This window comes from Hydractinia symbiolongicarpus, chromosome 9, assembly GCF_029227915.1.
Source record: "Hydractinia symbiolongicarpus strain clone_291-10 chromosome 9, HSymV2.1, whole genome shotgun sequence".
Classification (NCBI taxonomy): domain Eukaryota; kingdom Metazoa; phylum Cnidaria; class Hydrozoa; order Anthoathecata; family Hydractiniidae; genus Hydractinia; species Hydractinia symbiolongicarpus.
Window position 1 is genome coordinate 15,732,381 of NC_079883.1, and position 26,004 is coordinate 15,758,384.

Genomic DNA, 26,004 nt, shown 5'->3' on the forward strand with positions numbered 1-26,004 from the left:
CAACATCATCCAGTTGTTTTCATAAAACTGTTTACATCGTTTTGAAATGATAGTTGTTGTGCTTACAAAGTCCAAGCCAATGTGAATGCTATTTCCCTTAGATACTTTTAGTTTAGCAGGACGCGAAGTAATTGTGGAAGGTGTAGCCTGTTGATGGTAAAAGTCCTATATAACTTTCCTAGTGGCATAAGAAGTCAATTTTCGGCCACGTGTCTTAGAAAAAGTGTTTGTTCCCAACTTTCTTTCAAATTCATCAGAGAGTCCAACTTGCTTTAATGATAAGAGAACGACATCAACAATATGTCCTTTTTCTCCAAGACAAGTTCAGAGAGTTCTTCAGCTAACCTGGACTTTCTTTTTCTTGTGTTAGGTGTCATAGCTTTAGCTGAGATCACATCCTTTCTAGGGGTCTCTAACAATGATGACATGTCTGTTTGCTGCATTTCAGTGGGTTAATAAAAAAACGTTTCATTTCTAGCTTCAATTTTTTTATTGCACACATTCACACATTCCAAATTAAAAGCCAATTCTACTATAATTTACTAAAACTCCTGAACTTAGTTCTCATTCTAAATAAAACTTTTGACAAACACATCCCTAAAACAAGTAAGTATTCATCCCTAAAACAAGTGGTATTCAGAGCTGTTTCTGGAACAGTATCCCCAGTGAATGCCATACTTGGAACAAACATGTCCTCTTCACAGTTCCATTTGTAACGTTACTCAGACTCCATTGAACCATCTCTTTAAAATCTTTTTCCACTGCAATTTGCTCACTAAAGTTATTTTCATCCCTGCTCCGTCTCGTGTTACATCTGTGGACTTTAAAATAGGCTTTCCTTGTAAACTTTGTGGCAGGAATTGCAATTCAGATTTTCCTTTTTGCCAGAATGTATACTTGCAATGTGACGCTTTAAATGCCACAATTTTGGAAATCTTTTGCCACACTGGATACAATCTGGCAACTTTTTTTCTTTGCAACGGTGCTGTTTTAAATACCATGCTCTTGAAAATGATTTCAAACAAATTGAGCATTTAATTTTGCCACTTACACCACAAACTGACTTGTGATTTTGAAGACTTTGTTTGTGCTTAAATTGTCTTTTACAGCCTGGACTTTTGCACAACCAGATATTTGTTTTTAACTTCATTTTTACTAAACTTTTTACTAAAAACAATAAACTAAAGTTAGCATCAACGCAGACTTGGAAAAACTTTTAGAACTATAACTTCTCACAAACTAACATTCTTCTACAAATTTTCTAGCAGCTTTTGTATCAAACAACCTAAACATTCTATTTATAAGATGTTAGAATACAGAACATTCTATTTCTAGCAATGCAATGACTTCAAATTTCAAGTAAGTCAACTTTTAACAAAAAAACTGTCATCAGAACATTACTGTGTGATAGTCTGCTTGGTTAAACAAAATTGAGTAGATCCATTTCAAAGTTCACTTATAGTATGATATATGAAACAGTAAGTCATATCATGGTCACTTATCATAAATAAACAAAGAGTAAGTCAATAGATGACACATGCATTTTGTCATTAAAAATTATTTTTATAACTAATAATTAAAGGTTCTATCACTAAAAATGTTTAAAATTATCAAAAATGTTCCACAAAAATAATAACAGTAAGTCAAATAAAGTCACTTGTATCTTTAAAACATTGTATGGTGGCCTTAATAGTAGACAAAGTAAGAAGTGTGCAAGAAAAAATATAACCAACCTATCAAGTATTTTGTCTGCTATGGAAAATAGAAAGTAAGTCATATTTTGGCACATCTAACCTTAAAAGTAAGTCAAAAATGATCACTCACTATTCACTTTAACCCGTCCACGATAAAATGACAGAACTTTTCCTTAAAAAAGTAACATCTTATAATTGCCCATCCTAGTACAGCTATGTGGTAAGTCAAATCCAAAAGTAAGTCAAAAAAAGTCACTTGCATTACCTATGCATAAAATGAAGTAGAGTAAGTCAATTTTTATTGTTCCTTCACAGCCTTATAGCTAAAGGACGTGTCCTAAGTTTAACACCAACCAAAGTTTGGTAAGTCAAAAATTGTCACTTCCAGCCTACTTTAAAGTCAGAATTTGAAAATGTCACAAAGCCTTTTTTATTTTTGGAAGTGATCAAGGAGATATGATTAACTAGAACTAAGAGGAATGATGAGTTTTAGCACCTTCAACAAGTGCGACAAACTGCATGCAAGTGTTATGCAGGTCTTATGTTTAAATTATATCAGAGATCAGTTTATTTTATTCTTTTAGGCATACTAATGTATTTTGCTTAGATACTGCTTCCCTAAAAAACGAAAAAAGAAGTTTTTCTTGACCCAAATAAATATACAAACAAATTTATAGGTTGTTTTGTTGTATAGGACAAGTGTGAATTTTGGAGTTAGGACAGGATTCATGACAAGACTAGCCACAAACCACCCGAGGTTGATAAAAATTCATTGAAAAATTAAAAGTGAGATCAAGGCAGCATGCAAAGTGCTGGGCATTCAGCATTACTCATTAGCAAAAAGACTGAAATCAAAATTGTTAGTCACCGCCGAACCTTGTTTGAGTTGCTTGTGTTATGGACGGCAATAATTACGACCTTTAAAGATGTTGTTGCTGACAATAAAACCAACTCTGAGAGACAAGCCGAAATTACTGTTATTTAATAAAGTTCAAGTTCTATAAACTTCTCTGCTTAGTCTGCTGCTACCTCGACATTTTGGAGTTGATTACCCCAGCATTAAAAGTGTTTGAGTCAAGTGTTCGATATGCAATCAATTGTTAAAGAATCAATGGCAAACTTGGATGACATAATCCTTTGGGATAACGATGAGCAAATACTTTTTAGTCATTTTACTTCATTTAAGATTGCCTGATTTTATCAAGGCTGGGGACACGCATAAAAACAACAGAGAAATTGTCTTATTTCATTTGAAAATATGACATATATTGTACTTAAAAAAAACGTGTGTCAAGAATTAAAACACTAACTTGACGTTTGGTTTTGATGAGAGGAATGCTCCCATTGTATGGAGAGGTTAGTGAAACTTTGTTAAGGCTACCTATCGCGGAGTGGAATTGTCCGTTCTACAGGCAAAAGTTCTTCAATATAAAAGGAAAGAATACAAAAACATGTGCCTTTTTGCAGAGCTAGTTATTTGCCTTTTTGAATCCAACTCCACAGTTGCACAGGCATTTAGTCTTCTGACGCTTTTACTAAGTGATCAAAGGTTAAGAATAAAGCACTTAACCATCAGGGCCAACAATAAGATCTAGAGCTTGAATGGAAGACATTGTTGCTTCTGTCATAAAATACTTGAAAAACGTTGTTTAAAACGAATCAGCAAACCTCTAAGGAAGATTCCTCTGCTAGGGAGTGCACAAAAAGCCTATTGCGAAGGGGAGAGAACTGAAGAAAGCTCCGATAATGAAAACGACAATATTTTTCTTTTTGATTTGCTTAACGACATACTTTTTTGGTCTATATTACTAAGAGAAGTTGCTTCAACTATTTACAACTTTTTAGTTCTTAATCCAAGATAGTAAAGTCTTTCTCGTCTCTCTATTTGATTCCAGGATTTAGCACCAAGAGAGATACAGTGACACTTATATTATTATATGTATCCATTGCATAGTTAATGGTGAGTGCCCAAAAGTAAAATATGCAAATAAATTATAAAAGATCACAACTAACAAAAGAGTCGATTTGGCGTGCATTGGATGGTAGCGAGATTAATTGTTAATTTTGTTCTGTAATTTTAAAATGGTAACCATTAATGTGGTGTGCGACTTTTAAAGTGTTTAATGTCGTGCATGTGTAGCTATGTGCTTATAAATGAACAAAAAGAACTCAGTGGTTGGATACACTCTTGTTTTTTAGGCTAGGGTTTTAGGATTGCATGCCATCGCACACCTCGTCTAGCTTATGCAAGCGATTAGTCACACGCTAAACAAGACATTCCTAAAAAGCCTGCATATATGTTTTTTGTAATAAAAATATTCTAACATATCAGGAAAACAACATGACATAAAATATTTAAAGGTTCCAGCAATGAATTTAAATCACTCACTAAATTTCTGTTGAAAAAATCGTTGAAAAGAATTATTTCCTAACATTTAACAACATGCAAAAGTAGGTAAAGAAATAAACCTTTGAGACCGTTTTTGTTTTGCTTTCTCAAAATCACTTTCAGTACACTTTATTGCGCATAATCATTTTATGTGTTTTCAAAAGTAGCATATTAAATGAAGGACCTGCTGTCTTTCAAGATGTTTTGTTACAAAAATAACACAAGAAAAATTTCATAATAAATTCAAATACATGTAATACTTTTTTTTAAGTGATAATTTATGTCCAAAACCATATTTGTAACAGTGAAACATTTTATTGTGCGAAAAATATTTATTTAAACATAATAAATAAAATTACTATCAGACAATCACAGGAGACACAGTTTATCTGCTTAGCATTCTCTTGCTTCGTTCATTTAGAATGACTAACGTCACAGAAGTTGGTAATTTTCTTATTGACAGTGTCATGGTGGCGACCGTAGTACTACTTTGACCTTAATTATCTCGAGAACCAAACCTCACAAATATAAAAAAAAGTAACACAGTTTATATTCACACTATAAGAAACATTTTAAGCACAACTTGTTATCAATTGTTAGTTCTACTTTAAGATTTGTGGTATTAATTTTTAATTGACTACCTAAACGACATGCACCTTATTTTCTGATAGTGCACAGAGAGAACAGATCATTATATTTATAAGTGGATGGTCTTAATATCCTCCCGTTTTGTAACAATGCACAAAAGGTAAAACAATTACAACCGTTTTATTATCTTGTTTTTTATTAACCATTGGAAATTGCATAAAAAACGTTTCTTGGGGTGTAGTTTATGCAGTTATGGCATGTAAACAATGTTTTTGAAAATAAAACGATCACTTTGGTGCAATAGATTTAAGTTGAGATATAAAAAGTACTCAATAAAAAGAGCAATTTATACACACAGTGAAGAAACAAAGACAATTTTGTGATTCAATATTATAGTTTCATGCCTTTGCAATTGTCAGTTGAATAAAATGATTTGTAAACCATATACACAATCAAAATACAATGTAATGGCAATCTGTGACGTCAAACTCGTTGTCCTTAGTGTCCTTTTAAAAAAGTATATACTTATCTGTATGCCAACATTTTATTAGAAAGTATAGTTTTCATCTTTTCTATGCCACACTTCTTTTGACAGTTCTGTCCCTCTTTTGTACTTTGTTGACTTATTTTTTGTGGTTGACATATATCTTAGTTTAAAAGTTGTTGCCTCTAGACCAATTTAAAACCTGGGCCCATAGTTGGAGATATTGGAATTTATGGTTGCTTTATAAACAATGTTTTTTGATAAGCCTTTATTTTCTACTGGAAGTTTGTCTGTGTTAATGCAATTACAACTTTCATTCATTGCTGTATTCTGGTTGTTGATCACTTTGTTCTAGATGTTTATAATATGCTTCCTTGTTCTTTGTGAAGCTGTAGGAAACCATTATGGCGTTCGGCTTGAATATTATATTGAGCTTATGTTATTTTGGGAAGTGTTTGTCTATGGGGCTGCGTACACTGCATACACGTGAGTCTATTACCTTATGTGATAAAAAAATAGGTGATAGAATTCGCCTCAAAGAAGCTTGTAGAAAAAACACATGAGAACAAGTGCTGCTGAACAATTACAACAGTTGCAGATTCAAGCAGGGCTATGTTACAGAGGGTTTGAGCTGTTAAAAGGTGTTCCCGAGTGAAGAATTTTGGAAGCTATACAATATAAAATGGACATAAAAAATGAAAAGCTGCAGCAGGCCAAGGCAAGATATATATTCGACCCATCCAGCGATTGTTATCTGTGATACCATTAAAAAAAATCTACTAATGAAACTTGTTTAAAGGAACGATGTTTGCACTGTTTCCAAGAATAAACCCTTAAAGAGTTGAGACAACACTCTGATGTTTGTCAAACTGCGAAGTCTTGCAGTTCTGTGACACCTAGCCACAAAAGTATATACGAGTCATACTTTTGATATATGTTCTAATGCCACATTCACGGGGCAACTTAATTGACTTGACACCCACAATCTTATTGGAGATGTTCTTATAGTGCACACTCAGGGTGTTGATCATGCGTCTCTACTTACTAAGCTTTTCATTTACAAGTGGTTTAAAAACGTAATGTAATGTAATGCTGCTATTTTAATATCATTAAAAGGATCCAGTATGCAATTCTCTTCCATATGTGAATAATTCACGATCCAAAGCTAAAACCATGTTAAAAACGTCATGCCATACCATTCCTACTTTTTTGTTTGTGTGTTATCATGCTTCCTCTACCTATATCACGTGTCCTAGTCATGAAATCGGCAACTAAAACGTTTTCCCTGCTTTGATCTGACCCACTCCAAACTTTGTTTCACCTTCCATAAAACTTGACAAGATAGTTTTAGCTTTGTTGTCATCTATGCAATTTAAAATAACTGAAAACCTACTGAAGCCATCTATAGCACAACAAATGTTGAAATTTTAACAAATCAGTTGTGATTACTGTCTATGTGCCGCAGGTGATTGGGTCCTTGTATATTGTATACTTTCTGTCTCAAATCTCCACCAATTTACCCACTCAGTGGATACTGTCCCTTAATCGAAACCGTTGCACATAAATTACTATAATTTTAAGTAGTTCCCTAACATAACCTCGCCACAAAAAGGGAAATCTTTACAAATGATTGAACATGTAAATCAAGTTCAGAATCTGTTAATTTAGTGAAGTCCCTTATACTAAATTCCTATTCACAGAAACACCTGTTTATTGTCCTTTCTAATTTGCATAATATTGCTGCTATTATGTCCTTGATCAATCAAATTTCCTAGGAAAACTTTTGGAATTTGGAACTTTGCATCTGACTTCTGAAGTTTAGAAGTTCCAAATTTAATACACTCTATACGTAAACCCATAATAACATTTCTTTCACTAATCCCAAGGCTTCAAAAATTGTTTACATAATCAAACAACTGTATCGCATAATGGAATAGCCTCTTTGCATAATCGCATGGATTAACGAGTATGATTTCACAAAAGGCAGTATTGACGTTTCATACGTAAACATGAAACTCTTTTATTTTATCAAATCTCCTTGTAGTGTGCACTTCTTTTTAGCTGTCATTTTCTAGTCTCGCAGTTTTTTAATATATGACTATTTCAAGAGAAAGTTTTTTTGCCACTTAAAGTATATCTACAAATTAAAAATTATCATATCACAAATATCACCATATCACAAATGCACATGGTGGGACAAATGTGAGCATCGTCAGACCATTACTCAGTTATGACATCACAAGGTAGATAACACTAGGTTGAAGATGGCTGGTATAAATGTTGGTTCACTGAGAGGTAGAGCAGGTGTGGTAGTTGAAATAATGTAGATCTGTTCGTATGTGTTGTGTTTCAGGTAGTCGGGGAGGAGGAACCTCTGTTAGATACAGGGAAGGTAGGAGGTGAATGTATAAGCTTTTCTAGACTGGTAATGGTTTTGGATATGGAGGAGTTTGCATATTTGTGGGTAAACAAAGTAATATTTGTTATGCTTGTTAACAGTCATATTATAGTGATAAATTTTCAATAGGTAAGAGAATCGTCGCTTTTGTGTCAGTGTGGACTTAGTAACGAAAACAAAGTTTTATGAGTTCATAGCAGTAACATCAAAGGTTGGAGACATGCTTGTCATGGTAGGTGGGGACTTCTCATGTTGGGAAGTCATCTGAAGGCTATAGAGATATGCATGGAGGCTATGGATTTAGAAGCATTGTGGTTTGTGATACAACATTCAGTAAGAGAGAGTGCTCATAACATATGTGAGGTGGTTGTCAGACACAAATAGATTACTTCCTGGTTAGAAAGTCAGACAAGAAGATAGTGAAGGATGTGAAAGATATGTCAGGGGAAGAGTGTGTTTCTAAGCATAGATTGCTGGTTTGTTAGATTGTCCTAAAGAATGTTCAGGACGCCAAGGGAAAGTATAGGCTTCATCAGAAAGTCTTACAGCTGAAGGAAGCTTGTAGCAAGACAATTTAGTGCAAAAGGTTAGCATTTGGCCCACAATGGTCAATGTGATAGTGAAAATGTTGAAAGGACTTAAACTGGTTTAAAGAATTATCTTCCAGAACATTAATCAGGTTGACAAGTGTATGAAGGGAAGAGTGAAAAGTGTGAAAAATAGGCGGTAGAAAAAATATCTACTTAGTAGTCAAGCGCTGTGCTCGTTCAACAGTGTATAGGGCAAAGTTAGAAGCAAAGAAACAGATTTGTTGTAAAAGAAGGACTGGCATAATAAGGCGTTCGAGATAGCAGTGCAAATAAAGAAGACCAATCAAGATGTTATAGTTGAAAAGTGTATGTGTAACGATAAAGGTGTCTTGGCTAGAGTTAAAATCGGAGGTTGCTTAACACTGAGTTTGATTGGGATAAAGATAATTTGCCTGACATTGATGCAGTAAAGGGGCCATCTATGCAGATAAAGTAGGAATGGATATTGATAGCTATTAGGAAAATAGAAATGGCAAGACTGCAGGAATGCCAGATGCTGTTGCAGAGATCGTAAAAGCTTCTGGATTTGAACTTATGTGTGATGCCTTAGAGTTATTTAAAGAGGGTTAAAGTTGGTTGATTAAGTAATGAAAGTTATTAGGAGTGATTGTTAAGTTATTTAAAGAAAAAGTTGATATTGGTTTTGTCCCAGAACGTGCACTACAAATGCTAAATTTTTACTCAGACAGCTTTAGAAAAAGTATTAGTAAAGAGAATGAATCTCTATTTCCCTTCGTAGATTTAAAAAAAGCTTTTGATAGAGTGTAACGTTTTGACCCAGTCCACAACATTATGGTACGCATCTATCACTTACTCTAGTTGCTACCACATGGGGTTGGAGTGGTACCTTGTGAGTTTTCAATTATTATTAGGAAGGTTCTGCAGCTTAAAAAAGATTCTCAAGCTTGGTTTTAGATTTCCATGTTCACCAAAACATAACAATCTCAAGCTTTAATTGTAGGCATCAGAAAACAAAGCAAAATTAAGAATAACTTTATGAGGAAACAAAGCAAATTTAAAGAATAAATTTATGTGGAAACATATCCTTTTCTATCCGACATTTTGTGTGGTATAGAAGGTGACACAGTTTCTTTCTTTGGAACGAAAACTACATGAAAACACGCACCCTATTAAACTCCCTGTTTTACTGATATTATTAAACTTTGTTTTGGAAACAGTTTTATTCTTCCAGTAACAACTACATTACAGTATCATAAAGTCTTTTGCAAGCAATAAGCCATTTTTACAGTGCTCAGAATTATTATTTAAAAAACGAAAAACTGAGGCTTATTTTCCTTCATTTTATAGTTAAAACATCCATATGCAGCACAACTAAGGGCATCTTGTTTTAATTAAAGGCATTTTTTGCTCTTTATATTTTTCAGCTGTATCTAACAAATAAGAATGTATTATTTTCCTTTGCAAAACAAAATCCCTGAAAATATTTCAAAAGAAAGCAAACTTCTCATAGATATTTTTTATGTGTTTGCTCTTATACATTTTTTATTTTTTTTATTTCGACATTTTTGCTGTCGCTATGTTCACCGAATACCGCAATGATAACGGCATTACCAAATGCCACTGTTGATTTCCCGCGTTTGGCTACTTTCAATTTTTAGCTGGAGGTAGCTATAGCGGGTCAAAACCTAAGTTGCAGCTTACTAAAAATCAGATTGGTGAAGATAACACAGAAAGAAAGAATAATTTTAGCTAGGATAAAAAGCACTCACGTCGAACTGAGTTACAACCGTAACAAAAAAGAATTAAATTGCTCCCTTAAAATATACGTTTTAAGACATAATTTTAATGTAGGTTTGTGGTGGATTTTGACGTGGCTAAAATGTATGAAAGTATTAGTGTTTATATGTAAATATATATGAAAAATATTTCCACAATGCAAGCTGTTGAGGAGAAAGAAGAGTCAAAGGGCAACCTTTAAGATGACTACCGCTACACACATCATCTTTTCAACATCTTGCAATTGACCAGAACTTAATAGTGGACTCACAAACGGAATCACCGTTTAATGTAACAGGGATTCTTTTCTTTGATTTAATAACCCCATTGTTTATAAAAAAAATTCACAAAACATCAAAGAAATAAAAACTACCATTTTTAACTGGTAATATGGGTATTATTATAGAGCTTATTGTTGTTGCAGCTGTTTTTGCTTTCTTTTTTTTCATTTTTTCCTATATATTAGATCTTTCACAAAATAAGATTTTCTATCTTTGAAATAAAGGGTAAGGTATTATACATAAAACAACAAAATAGTTTTAGCATTAATAATTATATATTTGAACTTATTTTAGATTTCAAGAAATTGGTGGTAAAATCGAAGTTGCAGTACATGATCCTTTTGGCAAGTCTCCTAAAGGTATTTAAAAACTTGCCTTCTTTTTTTTGTTCTATCATTGACTTCAATCATTTTAATTTCTTTTTATACTTTTCTTTTTGATGAATCTCAACCACACTTGCCTACAAAACTTATCGCCATCTTCAACTTGTAACTAAACCGATTGTTACGGGTTTATAACTGACAGAAAATCACCAAAAACTTGTCCCATCTCACACCAAAGCTATCCCCTTGTTTTAACCGCACAGCACTGTCATGGTTTGAAACCTTCCTTGATATTCTTTCTAATTTTTTAAATAGCAAGGATTTTGTATAGGCTTGATATAAAGCAGTGCACAGCCCTTTTGAACAGGAAAAGCACAGCTATTATTATAAAGACAACAAATAAAAAATATTAAATAATACCAAGTAAATAACTATATCTGACGCGATATGCTACTTACTAAGTTATCAAGCCATATATAACTTTTATGACATAAATGGAACTTGTCTATTTTCACGATAATCGGGATATAGTGTTTAGATGCAGCAGCTAAGAACATTGTCTTAAAGTTTTAGTTATAAACTGAGTGAGTAGTCTTTAATACATTTTAACTATGTATCTATTCATTGTCTTTAAATCCTTATGGTGTATAAGTTGTAGTGGCTTGTAGATGGCAATGTCACTGCAAGTTGCCACAGATAAACAAATTTTAAATTTACACAACATTTTTTGTCATCTGTTATTCTAACGACTTTTTAAAAGATCGAAAGATACCTTAACGTTTTTCTGACAAGAGCATAGTTTACGAGGACATCAAGACTAAAATTTGGTGTATCTGTAAAAAAGAAATGAAAAGTGTTACATTTCGTACCATTGTCGAAATAGACTTATTCTCTGATGCAAAAAAATAAACATTTTTTGTAGCTTTTCTGAGTGGGCTTACTACACTTTTTTTTATCAAAACACTAAACTTCACAAACAAACGTTCTTAGTTTTTGTTCTTGGTTTTTTTGTTAATCTCCTTAGATAAGTAATTGAACTCTGAGAACGTTGCATAAAATATATTGTTACTTATTGTGGAAATCAAATCACCAGAGAAAAGCAAAAAATTCACACCACACATTGCACCATCTAAAAATGAAATGGAACACCAACCATACCAAAAAAACGTAAACACAATATTTTCAAAACAGAAAAATGCAGAAGAAGTATTCACAAAAGGGTAAACACAATATCTAAAGCACAAAGGCTTCTTTATAGGCTTTATTGGGAAATTTTTTAGCATCTCAGTTCAAATTTTCAACATAAAGCAGCTTTCTAAACAGCCGGCAAGTTGATTATACCTGCCTGGATATACAACTGTAGCAACGGACTATGGATTGTGTTTTATTTCAATCTGAAGTGACAATTGTCTTTTGAAAAAATGCCTAAATTGGGCGATACACAGCGTAAAAGGGTGCTCCACTGAATGTGTGGTAACCATGCCCTAGAGCTCCAAACCTTTTGGCAATGGAACACATAATTTTCCACATAATGTCTACATCATTATCATCATTGTTTTTTAAAGTTATACAAAATCTTAAGAAATTTTCTAACTCAACATTTGCGTTAAATTGCCATGAAACTTAACATTCACATTTTTTGAAATCCCAAGATCATCAATCGAATAAATACAATGATTAATTTAAAACAGATAAATCAATGTTCAAGTATGGGGGGGGGCAGTTAGTTTGTAACTATTTGCTAACATGGAAGTAGAAATAGAGAATAAGATTGAACTCATTTCAGTGTGCATTAAAATTCTATTCAAATTGCTATTGTTTCGGCATCCCTTTGATATTCATGCGTGATGTGCATTTCACTGGATTTTAACAAAAAACATTACGTAATCCTTCAGCACGCCGTTTGTTTATATGTAAAAAAACCGTGATTTTTAGACAAAGCAGAGATGTTGCGTTGTTTTTTTTCGCTAAGGAAAAGAGTGAGTTTTCATAACAACATTTAATTATCTTCGGTTCCTTTAAAAAAAAGCTATTTTAACCAGTTTTCTAACTTCTGTATGAAGCGGAATATGCTTAAAGATTTATTAAAATTTAGCATGACCAAGCTATGAGTCGAGAGTGAGTTATAAATGGAAAATTTAGAAGAGTTTTTTTTCTTTTTAAATGGTGTCATTTCAATAATAACTTCGAAAGATAATAAAATTTTCGTTTGACTTTGAGTTTGAAATGAACTATTGTTTGACTGGCTAATCAATTACGTAATGTTGTAACTTATTAACATTTTGATTGTTTTCTGATGAAATGTACTAAAACTGACACACGCTAGAATTTAAAAAGACAATGAATAGATTTGCAACTGATCGATCACAGATGATTCCAATAGAAACAAAGGTGTTCAATCTCTTTATTTCCACCTCCATGATGCAGTTATTTCATAATTTCAGGCTCCTAATTTTTACATACTCACCTGTTTCAGAAAAGGCTAAAGGTACAACAGTACGCCTTTAATTTTCACATATTTCCTCTTCCCAAAAATTAACGGAATTGAGACAAACGGGTATTTTGAACAACAAAATACTATTTAATTTTGTTGGTTGTTGTTTGCGTCTTCAAAATGGTGGCTGGAATGCTACTTTGTGCTAGAAATGCATGAAATTTAAAATACTTGAAATATGAACGATGGCATTATTTTAGGGGCTTAAATATGTATGTGCGATTTTATGTATTAAAAATGTTTGTTTGCAGCTTTCTTTCAGACAACATATTTATTAGTTTATGCTAACAGGCTAATAATGCAGGCACATTCTCGAAATGTCCTGAAATTTAGCTCTAAATTTCTTGTGGTCAAAATACCCATGGATTTTTTCATATGCTAACGAGTAGTTATTAGTATCAATGTTTGAAATGAAATCTTTAAATCAAACCAACTTAAATTTCGTTACTTTGTGCATTCTCTTCAATAGCATTTTTATGCTTTTTTGTAGGCAAGATTTACTTTTTAACACGTACAGTTTCTTATTAAAGGCTGTTATTTTATGACTCTTTCTTAGCTGTGTAACAGGTTATTTAGTTGTAGGTGAGATAATGTGCCATGTTTGTCTTTAGAATTGTTTATGACCAACATTGTTGGTAGTTGTTGGCTTGGTATTGTGCAATGCTGGAAAGGTGATGTTTACATACCTGCGTTAAAAGGACGTTTTTGGAAGCTGTGTTTACAGGTTACATATTTCTTCAATTCAATTTTTAATTTGCTTGCTTGTAACCTGCCTCTGTACTTTTGTCGTATTTGATTTTTTTCATTTACAATTTTGCATTGCATCAGAGGGCTCTGAATCCCATTTAATAAATCTTGAAAATGCTACAAGCGCTTAACCCTACTCCTTCTGGTGGGATAGGCTGATGCAGCTACCCTGATGCACTTTTCTTGATAATTTATGTGCTTAGTTAAACTTGGAAAGATTTTGTCACTTTCATTTTATTTATTTTATTTCAAAACTTATATGCTAAAGTCTTGTTAGACTTTTATTTTCTCTTTGTTAGACTTTTATTTTCTCTTTGTTAGACTTTTAAAGTTATGGTAAATATTTTTTCGTGTTTATCTTTTTGTATATTGGTATTTTATTTTTATTTTTTTTTATCATCTGTAAGGGTTAGGAAACTTCGTAGTATAAATTGTTACATTTTTCCACATTAGTCTTACTAAATACTAAGCAATTATACCAAAATTCTACGAATATCAAATTTAGGCTAATTATTACCCATCTCTGCAAATTTGATTTTGTTATTCGTACAAGTGCTGATACTACAGTTTTTTGGAAAAGTTGTTACTAAAAGCCTAGGGAACTCGGGTAAGTTTCATGTCAATTTACAACAACTTTAGAATTACAGAAGCGGGACACGTCATCTCCAGCATCGAGAAGCCCCCTATATGGGGGCTTCTCAATGCTGGGGATTGTGCAGTCCGGTCCCAGCAGAAATAGGATTAAGGTTTCTTTTTTTTATAATAAACTCCTTTGGGTTTTTATGTACAGACTAGAGCTTTTTTGCCTGTATTACCGAGATTTAAGAGCTAAATCTTATGTAAATTAATTTGTCTTTATAAACTACAGTGACGAAATATGCTAGTTTTTCCTAAAGTCTGAAATTTAAATTAAGTTTTGTTTCAATTTATAGATGTGTACAATTTTTTCTAGGTGATTAATAGATTATCGATATTTTTCAAATCAACTTCAGAACACACGGTGGGTAAATAATTGCCTTTAGAACATATATTTTGTTTTTTTTGAAAACCTTGTGCCACATAATGTTTTTACAGATACAGTAACCTCCTGAGACACATACTTGGTAGATTTGAAATATCTCCTTTGCTGGTGATATTAATCCCATCAAATATATATATTCTGATAGTCAAATAAATTATCTATAGCATAATTATAATATTATATCCTTAAAAAATTGGAGGAAAAAAGTTATACACATAAATTCACCCTTTCAGCTTATTTTTATCGAACACTCCCTTCATTGAAATTTTTGTTTTTCAAAATTTAGTTCTGGAAAACTTAAACAACACGTTGTTCCAATTTTGTGGCAAATTAATTTTTTTGAAATAACTCAGTTTTTTCCTCACTTTCTATGTTAAAAAAACTGTTATAGCCCAAGATATAACTGTTCCAACTAATTTGTCTTCGCACCTTTTTGTGATAAGATGAGGGGTTGGGGTGTGACAAAAAAGAATAGTGGAGGAATGTTACACCCCTTAGCTATCAATAATTAATAAGTCAAATATTTTATTAAAAATTAAAGAAGAAAAAGGTTTTTTTCCCAAAAAAACCGCCGATCTAGTTTATCAACTAAAAATCATGCCTTATGGCGTTCTGTTAACTCTCTTCTATTTTCACACAGAGTAAAAAAATTAAGGACACTATTGAACAAAGTGAAAAATAAAAAAGATATTTCATCATTTTCTTCCTCCTGTGTTGAACAGACAGACTGATAATTTTTAAACCTCTTCAACACTCCGTCAAAAGCACATGCAAAATAGGCGCAAAGGGTAAACAAAATATGTAAAAAAAATTTGATCATTAACGGAAAGAAGTATGTGTCAAATATCGATCGACAAATCAATCGTCAAAAACTGTAATAAGTAACGTAATAGCTTAATTTAAAAAAAGAAAGTCATTACAATGCATTAATAACATTAAGGCCAACAGTTGAAATAGTAAACAACATGAATGGTAGATATTTGTACATAACCTGAGGAAGTAACAAAGTAATAAATTATTGACCTCTTACTGTATTTTTTGCTATTTAAGTATAATTCATGGTGTCCACTCTGTCAGGAATTTTGAGAATATATGCAGAATGTCAGGAAATTTGGTCTTTTTAAAAAATGTCAGGGAAAGGGTAGGAATTTTGGATTTAGATGGCCAATTAGAACTATTTTCATTTTCCAAAATATTAGCAAGGATTAAATTTAATTTTAATATTTTAAGAAGTATTTACTTCAACCTTTCAAGTTGCAAGTATGGTATTTAAGGTTTCAAACTTGGCGTAATTATCTAGTATTTTTTAGTAAGACAAAGGTTGCATGTATTCCACCATCTTTGCAAGGGCTTTTTTTAAAAAAATTTTAAAAATCGTTAGTTTGAATAAAAACAGCGTGCAGTGGCAAAATTAATTCTGGTTTAAAAAGAAACCACCAGTATCACAGGTTAATCGGGACTGTTGTCTCATTTAATCAATGAACTTTAGACTTTTGCCAATATCTATATTGCAGTAAAAAGTGCAACTTTTAAGGTTTCGGCATGTTAATTAAATCCTTTTAGAAACAATTATAGCACTTTTTTACCATTTATAGATAATACTGTTTTTAAATTTTAGTGTACATCTCGTCATTTTTCAGTCTGAAACTTCAGTCCTGTACTTTTAGTTTTCGTTAAATATATTGACTACTTTAGCCATATCTGTAATCAGTCATTTGTTATGGTAATTTTTATTTATTAAATCTTTGTAAGATTAGTTGTAACCTAAGAAAATCCAAAATAGGATAATAACAATGGTAAAACAATATTAAACCATTATCTAAAGCATGTGTAAAGACTAAAGATAGAACCAGCAAAGGGGCTGTGTCAATATGACCAGCCATGATAAGGTTAATAATGCAAAATTCAGAGAAAGTAAAAAAATTACCAATTTTCTAAACTTTCTGATTTAGGCTGTATATAAAGATATCACAGTGGAGAATCTATCACACCTACTTGGTGACGGTCTCTATTTCTTAAAGAAGGTGTGTAACAAAAAATCCATGAAATATGTTTTTTGTTAACTAAGTAATTCAATTTGATAGTTAAATTTTTTTGTTAAGGTGGAAGAATATTACAAAGAGGTAATCGATATATATATAAAAGAAATAGGACCAAGTGATACAAACCTTTATAAAGGTATTTTTGGTATAATCATAATGACCCGTATAGTTTTTCCCGTTTGTTGGTTTCTTCTTCCTCTTATAAGTGTATAGATCATGTAGTAGGTTTTATATTAACCTGCAGTGGTGATTAATGGCAAGTCTATTTAGGTGCCTCAAATTGTTATAGTGCTGTCTTGTATGTATGATAAATGTTGTATGTGACTAAAATGAGACCCTGTCATAGACCCTTTAATGTGGACCCGAGTCTAATATGTAAGCTTTTGATTACCAACTGCATTTACCAATGCGCCATGTCATTATGACTTTTAGTTGATTTAAGCTTTTCTTCGTCATAGATGCACTTAATGAAGCATGTAATGGATTAAAAGAGCAGCTACATGTTCTTGATGAACATCTCGTCAAGCGAGTAGCAGAAGAAGGAAGCACGTTTTTAGACAACGTAAAAAATGTTCCGAGGCTATATCGAAGAACAAACAAGGAGGTACCATGATTCTGTTTCCATTCCAAAATTAACTGTGTAACTTAACCAATGGACAAGTTTAAATTTATAAGCCAGTTTAAATAAACACGGCATTAATTGCAGGTAAAAAAGAAACCCCAAGTATCACAGGCTAATCGAAGCCGTTGTCTCTTTAGACTTTTGCCAACGTTTACAGTAGAAGGTGTAGCTACCTAACTGCATTTAGTAAAAGAAAGATAATTTAAAAATTTTGTTGCAGCCAAATGTATTTGCCTACTTTCACTTTTTAGCCAGAGGAAACAAATAGCTAGATAGCCACAGCCCACAGTTGCGGCTTAGTAAAAATCGTAAAAGAAAAACAGAAAAAGAAATAATGTTAGCAAGGATTAAAATCTGTTATACCAAACTGAATAATAAGGCCTGCTAGCTAGCTGATTGGCGATGCTTCATCAGAATCTACGTTTGTAGCTATAATCTTAGCATTGGTTTGTTTAAAATTTATAAACTGCTAAAAACGTGTTAAAATATTAATCCTAAAATTCAAAATGCCTTTTTTAAAAAATGCCTTCAAAATGCAGTTTTTATGACCCCTGCTTTTTTAATTTTTTTTTTTGAAAAGTTACAATTTTGGCTCACACACAGATAGTCAAGTATTTAAAATGGTTTAATTGTCTTTTACATGGAGACTAACTACAGGGCCAGAACCCACAACCAGGATAAATATAAATTCATAGTTACCAACAGTGGGTCTCTTTAATAATAGCCGTATTCCGTCTGTCTGTTTATGCGCGAGAAAAAGTATGTTACTGAAACAAGAAATACGTTATACAAAGGACGGACGAACCTGCGGATTTATCCACGGGCTACCGACTAGTCTCTTTAATAATAGCCGTATTCCGTCTGTCTGTCACGCAAAATAGTACCGCAAGTAGCGAGACGCACGCAACAGGGTTATAAAAAAGACGAGCGAACCTGTGGATTTTTCTACAGGTCACCGACTAGTGTGTAAAAAAACATCCAGAAATGAAAGTCATATACAGAATGTTCAATTACTAAAGGAGCAAGGTGAAGTATAGTCAACAAATTTTACAGACGGAAAAACAACTAAATTTCAGAGAGCATATAATATGACTAAAAGCATACTTTAATGGGATAAATTTTAGCATTTCGCGGGAACTTATTTTTGCGGAAAAGGGATGTTTTGTTTTTTCGCGGAGACTTTTCGCAGATGAGGTCATAATAGCAATTTTTAAAGAAAGCAAAATAAGTTGTCAAAAGGGTTCGGGGCTGAAAAGTACTGTCTCATCGACCCTCGTTACATCTGTCATTTCTACACCGACCGAGACAAAATGTAGTTTTGCATTTTAGTTCAAAGCTTTTTCAACACAACTATAACGTCAGGTAAAATAAATACAATTATATAAAAACGAAACGAAATTCTAATTGAATTCCAAAAAATCTGATTCTTTATCCGTTACATCCACTACTACTATTTAATTCTGTGGGTGTAAGGAACTTTCAATTGTTCCTACGTAAGGCTGGAAAGAGAACTCATATGCGGTTGATCATCTGCATTAGAAGCTGGGAGCAAAGGATCAACTGATTCGAGACCTTTGTCAGTTTTCCCTTATATTTTCATCTTCAGTACTGGGCTGAATAATTAGGCCTACAAAAAAATGTGTGATCATCTGTAGTAAAATGTGTGATCGTCTGTACTAAAATGTGTGATTGTCTGTAGTAAAATGTGTGATCGTCTGTAGTAAAATGCGTGATCATCTGTACTAAAATGTGTGATCGTCTGTACTAAAATGTGTGATTGTCTGTACTAAAATGTGTGATCGTCTGTAGTAAAATGTGTGATCGTCTGTACTAAAATGTGTGATCGTCTGTACTAAAATGTGTGATCGTCTGTACTAAAATGTGTGATTGTCTGTAGTAAAATGTGTGATCGTCTGTAGTAAAATGTGTGATCGTCTGTACTAAAATGTGTGATCGTCTGTACTAAAATGTGTGATTGTCTGTTAGTAAAAATCGTAAAAGAAAAACAGAAAAAGAAATAATGTTAGCAAGGATTAAAATCTGTTATACCAAACTGAATAATAAGGCCTGCTAGCTAGCTGATTGGCGATGCTTCATCAGAATCTACGTTTGTAGCTATAATCTTAGCATTGGTTTGTTTAAAATTTATAAACTGCTAAAAACGTGTTAAAATATTAATCCTAAAATTCAAAATGCCTTTTTTAAAAAATGCCTTCAAAATGCAGTTTTTATGACCCCTGCTTTTTTAATTTTTTTTTTTGAAAAGTTACAATTTTGGCTCACACACAGATAGTCAAGTATTTAAAATGGTTTAATTGTCTTTTACATGGAGACTAACTACAGGGCCAGAACCCACAACCAGGATAAATATAAATTCATAGTTACCAACAGTGGGTCTCTTTAATAATAGCCGTATTCCGTCTGTCTGTTTATGCGCGAGAAAAAGTATGTTACTGAAACAAGAAATACGTTATACAAAGGACGGACGAACCTGCGGATTTATCCACGGGCTACCGACTAGTCTCTTTAATAATAGCCGTATTCCGTCTGTCTGTCACGCAAAATAGTACCGCAAGTAGCGAGACGCACGCAACAGGGTTATAAAAAAGACGAGCGAACCTGTGGATTTTTCTACAGGTCACCGACTAGTGTGTAAAAAAACATCCAGAAATGAAAGTCATATACAGAATGTTCAATTACTAAAGGAGCAAGGTGAAGTATAGTCAACAAATTTTACAGACGGAAAAACAACTAAATTTCAGAGAGCATATAATATGACTAAAAGCATACTTTAATGGGATAAATTTTAGCATTTCGCGGGAACTTATTTTTGCGGAAAAGGGATGTTTTGTTTTTTCGCGGAGACTTTTCGCAGATGAGGTCATAATAGCAATTTTTAAAGAAAGCAAAATAAGTTGTCAAAAGGGTTCGGGGCTGAAAAGTACTGTCTCATCGACCCTCGTTACATCTGTCATTTCTACACCGACCGAGACAAAATGTAGTTTTGCATTTTAGTTCAAAGCTTTTTCAACACAACTATAACGTCAGGTAAAATAAATACAATTATATAAAAACGAAACGAAATTCTAATTGAATTCCAAAAAATCTGATTCTTTATCCGTTACATCCACTACTACTATTTAATTCTGTGGGTGTAAGGAACTTTCAATTGTTCCTACGTAAGGCTGGAAAGAGAACTCATATGCGGTTGATCATCTGCATTAGAAGCTGGGAGCAAAGGATCAACTGATTCGAGACCTTTGTCAGTTTTCCCTTATATTTTCATCTTCAGTACTGGGCTGAATAATTAGGCCTACAAAAAAGGAAGCCTCAGACTTTGAAAACAAAGAAAAACAAAAAATTAGAATTTCGCGCATCGAGCATATTTTTCAAAACTTTTTGCGGGAACAAATTTTCGCGGATGGCCTCTTTCAAAATTTTTGAAGGGACATATTTTCGCGGATAGTACCCAAATCCGCGAATCGCGCGAAGTTTAATCCCCGCGAAGATTTATCCCATTAAAGTAATTTACAAAAGGATGAATATATATGATGTTGTAGTAGCTATCACTGTAATGTAATGTTCGAGCGGTAAACGTATCAAAATTTAAAAAAATTATAACATTCTAACCAGAACGAACGAAGTGAAAATTAGCTACAGCTTTATGCCTAACATGTCATCACCGCCTACAACAAGAACATTATGCAGAAGAAGAACACCACCATGGAAAACCTGTGACTGTATGAACACAGAAGAATGAATAACCAGTGTTTATCAAACAATTTTTTCACGAAGCAACTTTAACCACATTAAATATATGTTGTTTTACCCTTTTTTAAATAGTTTTAATCAGTTTTTAAGTGAAATTAGTATATTATATCGGTCAAATATACTAATTCTACTTAAAAAATGAAAATTTTGTAGGCCCTGTAAGTTACAGAATTACAGGTCTACATATTTATAGGGAGTTTTTTAGGTTTCTAATTAGTGTTTAAAGATGGTAGCAAGGTTGTTATACGCAATAATGGTATTAGTACAAAAAACACCTGTGATTTGCTTCTTATTAAGTTATAACTGTAGGTTAGTGGTTAATTGGGTCTGCGTAGCTCAGAGTGAGCATTAAACACTTTAGCTGAAAATAATAGACAGGGTATATCCCTCGATCCATGCAGAATATGCACATCTCTCTCTATAGATTCATGTAAGAAACGAGGAAAATCAGACCTGAATTTGTGCAACAAAATATCTTATTAGAAAAGTGGTTTAATGGCACCCTCCTGTGCCTTTGCTTTTGATATTTTTTAGTTTATTCTTCAATTTAATTTTTAGCCACCACAGCAACCTTCTTCATATGTGTCTGCTGCTTTTACACCTCTGACAAACTTCAAGAAAACTTCTAGTACATTAGATGAACGTAGAAAAGAGGATGTTGTGAAGTCAGCTGTTATAGCAATGACGTCATCGTAAGGAAAACTTTGTTATTTTTTGGAAACATATTGAACTGTTATATGTGTATTTATATGTATTTACTCCACCTTTAAATCCTATTCAGTAGTCAAAAGCATGCATTTTTATCATTTTTAAGCATGCACAAAAATTATTTTTTTACTTCTAAAAAATTCATTCAAATTCTTAGGAAATGTGCAACTAAAATACGATAACAAATGTTTGGGAACTTTTTTCAAGCAACCTGTTTGTTGCAGCATTGTCATCGATCTTAAGAAACCTGGAAAAGCATTTAATTTCCGACTAAACTAAGAATATGAGCCTGGAAAAATTCATTATGGCATAAGTGATCTTTTCTTCAAAATATTGTATTGATTACAATAGCCACTATCATTTAATGCTGTGTATATTACTAAAATGTGTGATCGTCTGTACTAAAATGTGTGATCGTCTGTACTAAAATGTGTGATTGTCTGTAGTAAAATGTGTGATCGTCTGTAGTAAAATGTGTGATCATCTGTACTAAAATGTGTGATCGTCTGTACTAAAATGTGTGATTGTCTGTACTAAAATGTGTGATCGTCTGTAGTAAAATGTGTGATCGTCTGTACTAAAATGTGTGATCGTCTGTACTAAAATGTGTGATCGTCTGTACTAAAATGTGTGATTGTCTGTAGTAAAATGTGTGATCGTCTGTAGTAAAATGTGTGATCGTCTGTACTAAAATGTGTGATCGTCTGTACTAAAATGTGTGATTGTCTGTAGTAAAATGTGTGATCGTCTGTATTAAAATGTGTGATCGTCTGTACTAAAATGTGTGATCGTCTGTACTAAAATGTGTGATTGTCTGTAGTAAAATGTGTGATCGTCTGTACTAAAATGTGTGATCATCTGTAGTAAAATGTGTGATCATCTGTAGTAAAATGTGTGATCGTCTGTACTAAAATGTGTGATTGTCTGTAGTAAAATGTGTGATCGTCTGTAGTAAAATGCGTGATCATCTGTACTAAAATGTGTGATCGTCTGTACTAAAATGTGTGATTGTCTGTACTAAAATGTGTGATCGTCTGTAGTAAAATGTGTGATCGTCTGTACTAAAATGTGTGATCGTCTGTACTAAAATGTGTGATCGTCTGTACTAAAATGTGTGATTGTCTGTAGTAAAATGTGTGATCGTCTGTAGTAAAATGTGTGATCGTCTGTACTAAAATGTGTGATCGTCTGTACTAAAATGTGTGATTGTCTGTAGTAAAATGTGTGATCGTCTGTAGTAAAATGTGTGATCGTCTGTACTAAAATGTGTGATCGTCTGTACTAAAATGTGTGATTGTCTGTAGTAAAATGTGTGATCGTCTGTACTAAAATGTGTGATCATCTGTAGTAAAATGTGTGATCATCTGTAGTAAAATGTGTTAGTGATAAAATCTGTGTAGTGCTGGGATTGTGCGTCAACTCACTGGCTAAATTTTGAAGAGAGGATAAATCATAGTTTTTACAGAGTTGTAGTCTTTAAATGCTGATGTCAGTAATTCTGTAAGAGTTTTTATAAAAAAATAATGGAATCTATTGAAAGAGAAAAGTTAATTTAAAAAATGGTATAAAATAATACCAAATTTAATAAAAGAATAACACGCCATTTTTAAAGTAAAATATCAAGCATAGACTGTAAAAAACGTAAATTTTTCCACTTGGGAGTACTTAAAAGTACGATTAATTACGTAAATTTAAGTAATCCCATTGCGAAAATGTGACAATGATTGGTCATCTACCTGATCATTTAATTCCGGTTTGCGTAGAGTAATAAAGGCAGCCTCGAAAATTTTTCTTTTACGGAAGTGGGAGGGCGCAAAGGACAAAATTTTTCAGGTACACTTGACTACCAAATTCCTTCAAATGTTTAGAAGGTTCGGATTTTCCTTTCTTATCCTCGTCTTCCAATCAATCATCGAGTAGTACAGTTTCTCTCAGTTTCACCAATGTAGGTTTTACCGCAGGAACACACTCCTTCATAATTGACACATGATTTGTGAGCAATTTCGTCCTTGAGTGTAAATAAAGATCTAATATTGCGTGTTGACCAAATTACAACAAAGCGACATTTCCCATTCGTAAAAATTTCAATTCTTTCAATGAACTTTTTTACATCGGATTCGTTACTAGGACATTAAGGTAGTTTTGAAAACAATTTTGAAACAACCAATTTTGAAACAAACAACTAGGAATCAAAGGCTCATTGTCCGATTTATTTTGGTAATCTCGAATAACAGAATTTATGAATCCTAACGGAAAAGCAACTTCTTGAAAACGTTGTTTGATTGTATGAATTTCGGCCAAAGTCTGATGAAATCTTCTCAGCACGGTGTAGTTCGCCATTAATTGCATTCCGCTGGTAGCGTTTAGGTACTTGGGAACACCAGAATGTAGGTAACTCACCAGGTTTTCGATACACTTTCGTACTAACTGATCCGTCATGGTTTACTTGCAATGCAGTATCTAAAAATTTTGTTAGATTTACTAAATAAATTTGAACTACATGTTTATTTTAAAAGCTCTGCTTTGCAGTCTCTTAAAGAACTCTTGTAAGTTACCTCTTCGATTATCCAGGTTTAAGCCCTGTGATACCTGGGATTTTTTGGCGTGTGTAACCCTAGGCAGGTGCTGCGGTTAATAAATCCTGATGCTATAAATGCTATAAATTTGTTATAATTAAAAGCAACTCGGAATTAGTAATGAAAATACTAGTCCTGACAATTTGAAATTGGTTTGCATTATATACACTTACTCGTATGAATCCCTAGTAACAATATTTATTAAGGAACTGAATTAAAAAAACTGCACCCATTGATAAAATAGCAAAAAAAATGGCATTGCACTTATAACTTTAGGGATTGGAGACCAGTAAAAATAACTGATGTCATCTCTTACGTGAGAACTAGGTACCAGGTTGGACCAGCTGGGATAAGTTGCCCAAAACAGCTATACACAATGCGTTTTGGAATAGACGGATTGATAGTGTCATCATAAAATCTTTAAATTTTAGTAAATCTCCTTAACTGTTTGTTAAGTGGTCTATATAATAGAAGGATTGGCTAAACAAATTTCTAAAAATAATTTTGTTATGTAAGTAGACAGGCTGTTCATAATTTGTTGGGAAATAGCAGCTTTTTAGCCATCTTTCAGTGAAAAAACAGATCGCCTGACGATCGCTCCGCACCTGAAAGGCTGCGAGAGTTCCGTTTTGACAAATGGGTAGTGCGAGCGCGGAAGGTCGAAAATGCGCTAGTTGCAATTTCTGCGATGTCCGCATTATGGAACAAATAACGCAGCCCGCACCGCTTCAGGAAATCGAAAAAAATAAGCTATGCTGACGTCAGCATGAATCATCACAGTTTGAGGTTTCGAATCTGACAAAATAACTTTAAGAAAAAAATAATTGCAGCATCGCCTGACTCAAATTCATTAAATTCATTTAAAAATATTTGATTGTATTTATTTATATATTTTATGCTTTTGTGTGTATTTAAAGTAGTTTACAAGTGCTACCAACTTTTGTCCGTTCAATATACGCTGATCTTTCCTAATCATAATACCAATGTTTTTTTTGCAACTATTTCTTTCATAAACTAAATTATTTAATGTTTGATATTCGTTTTTGTGTTTTATGATTTTTTACTTTGCGCTATTTTATACATTTACTTACGCAAGATAATAATTATTTGTAATCTATGGATATGCTTGAAAAAAAAATGGATTATTACTATTGCATTTGATCAAGGAGACAATGGCTTACGGGGATATATCAATGTATGCACGGAAACACCTTTTCAAGAATTTATTAACTTGCTTCTTTACTGATAAAGCATAAAATGCTGATCAAAATAATATTTAAGATCCACCACTTTTGTTAATATAATGCCCATAGCTTTTAATTTAAATTAGTGAAGCCGTTGAAATGCACTTATTTATTTATTTTTTCATTTTATTTATTTGTCCAATATTTATACAGGGTTGCCAATTCAGATTTTATACAAGTAAATACATGTACAATTCTATTATCAATATGGGTCCTGTTAATAATAAAATTGTCAAAAATTAAAAATTGATGTTTGAGAAGTAAAAAGACTTTAAAACCACAATAGAAGGATTAA

General features: G+C 32.8%; 1 protein-coding gene across 5 annotated transcripts in view; it reads left to right on the top strand.

Moving 5' to 3' along the window:
- Positions 1–26,004, top strand: part of LOC130656756 (conserved oligomeric Golgi complex subunit 2-like) — a 71,635-nt gene that overhangs the window by 25,709 nt on the left and 19,922 nt on the right. For all 5 annotated transcript variants that reach the window (XR_008984994.1, XM_057459674.1, XM_057459671.1 and 2 more), the window contains exons 8-14: positions 10,456–10,520; positions 13,590–13,702; positions 14,678–14,725; positions 16,699–16,770; positions 16,849–16,924; positions 17,247–17,392; positions 21,740–21,873. Coding sequence is in view for 4 of the 5 variants with exons in the window: in XM_057459674.1 (XP_057315657.1) it covers positions 10,456–10,520; positions 13,590–13,702; positions 14,678–14,725; positions 16,699–16,770; positions 16,849–16,924; positions 17,247–17,392; positions 21,740–21,873 (654 nt within the window). In the remaining variant the exon portion in view is untranslated. The remainder of the gene's footprint in view (positions 1–10,455; positions 10,521–13,589; positions 13,703–14,677; positions 14,726–16,698; positions 16,771–16,848; positions 16,925–17,246; positions 17,393–21,739; positions 21,874–26,004) is intronic.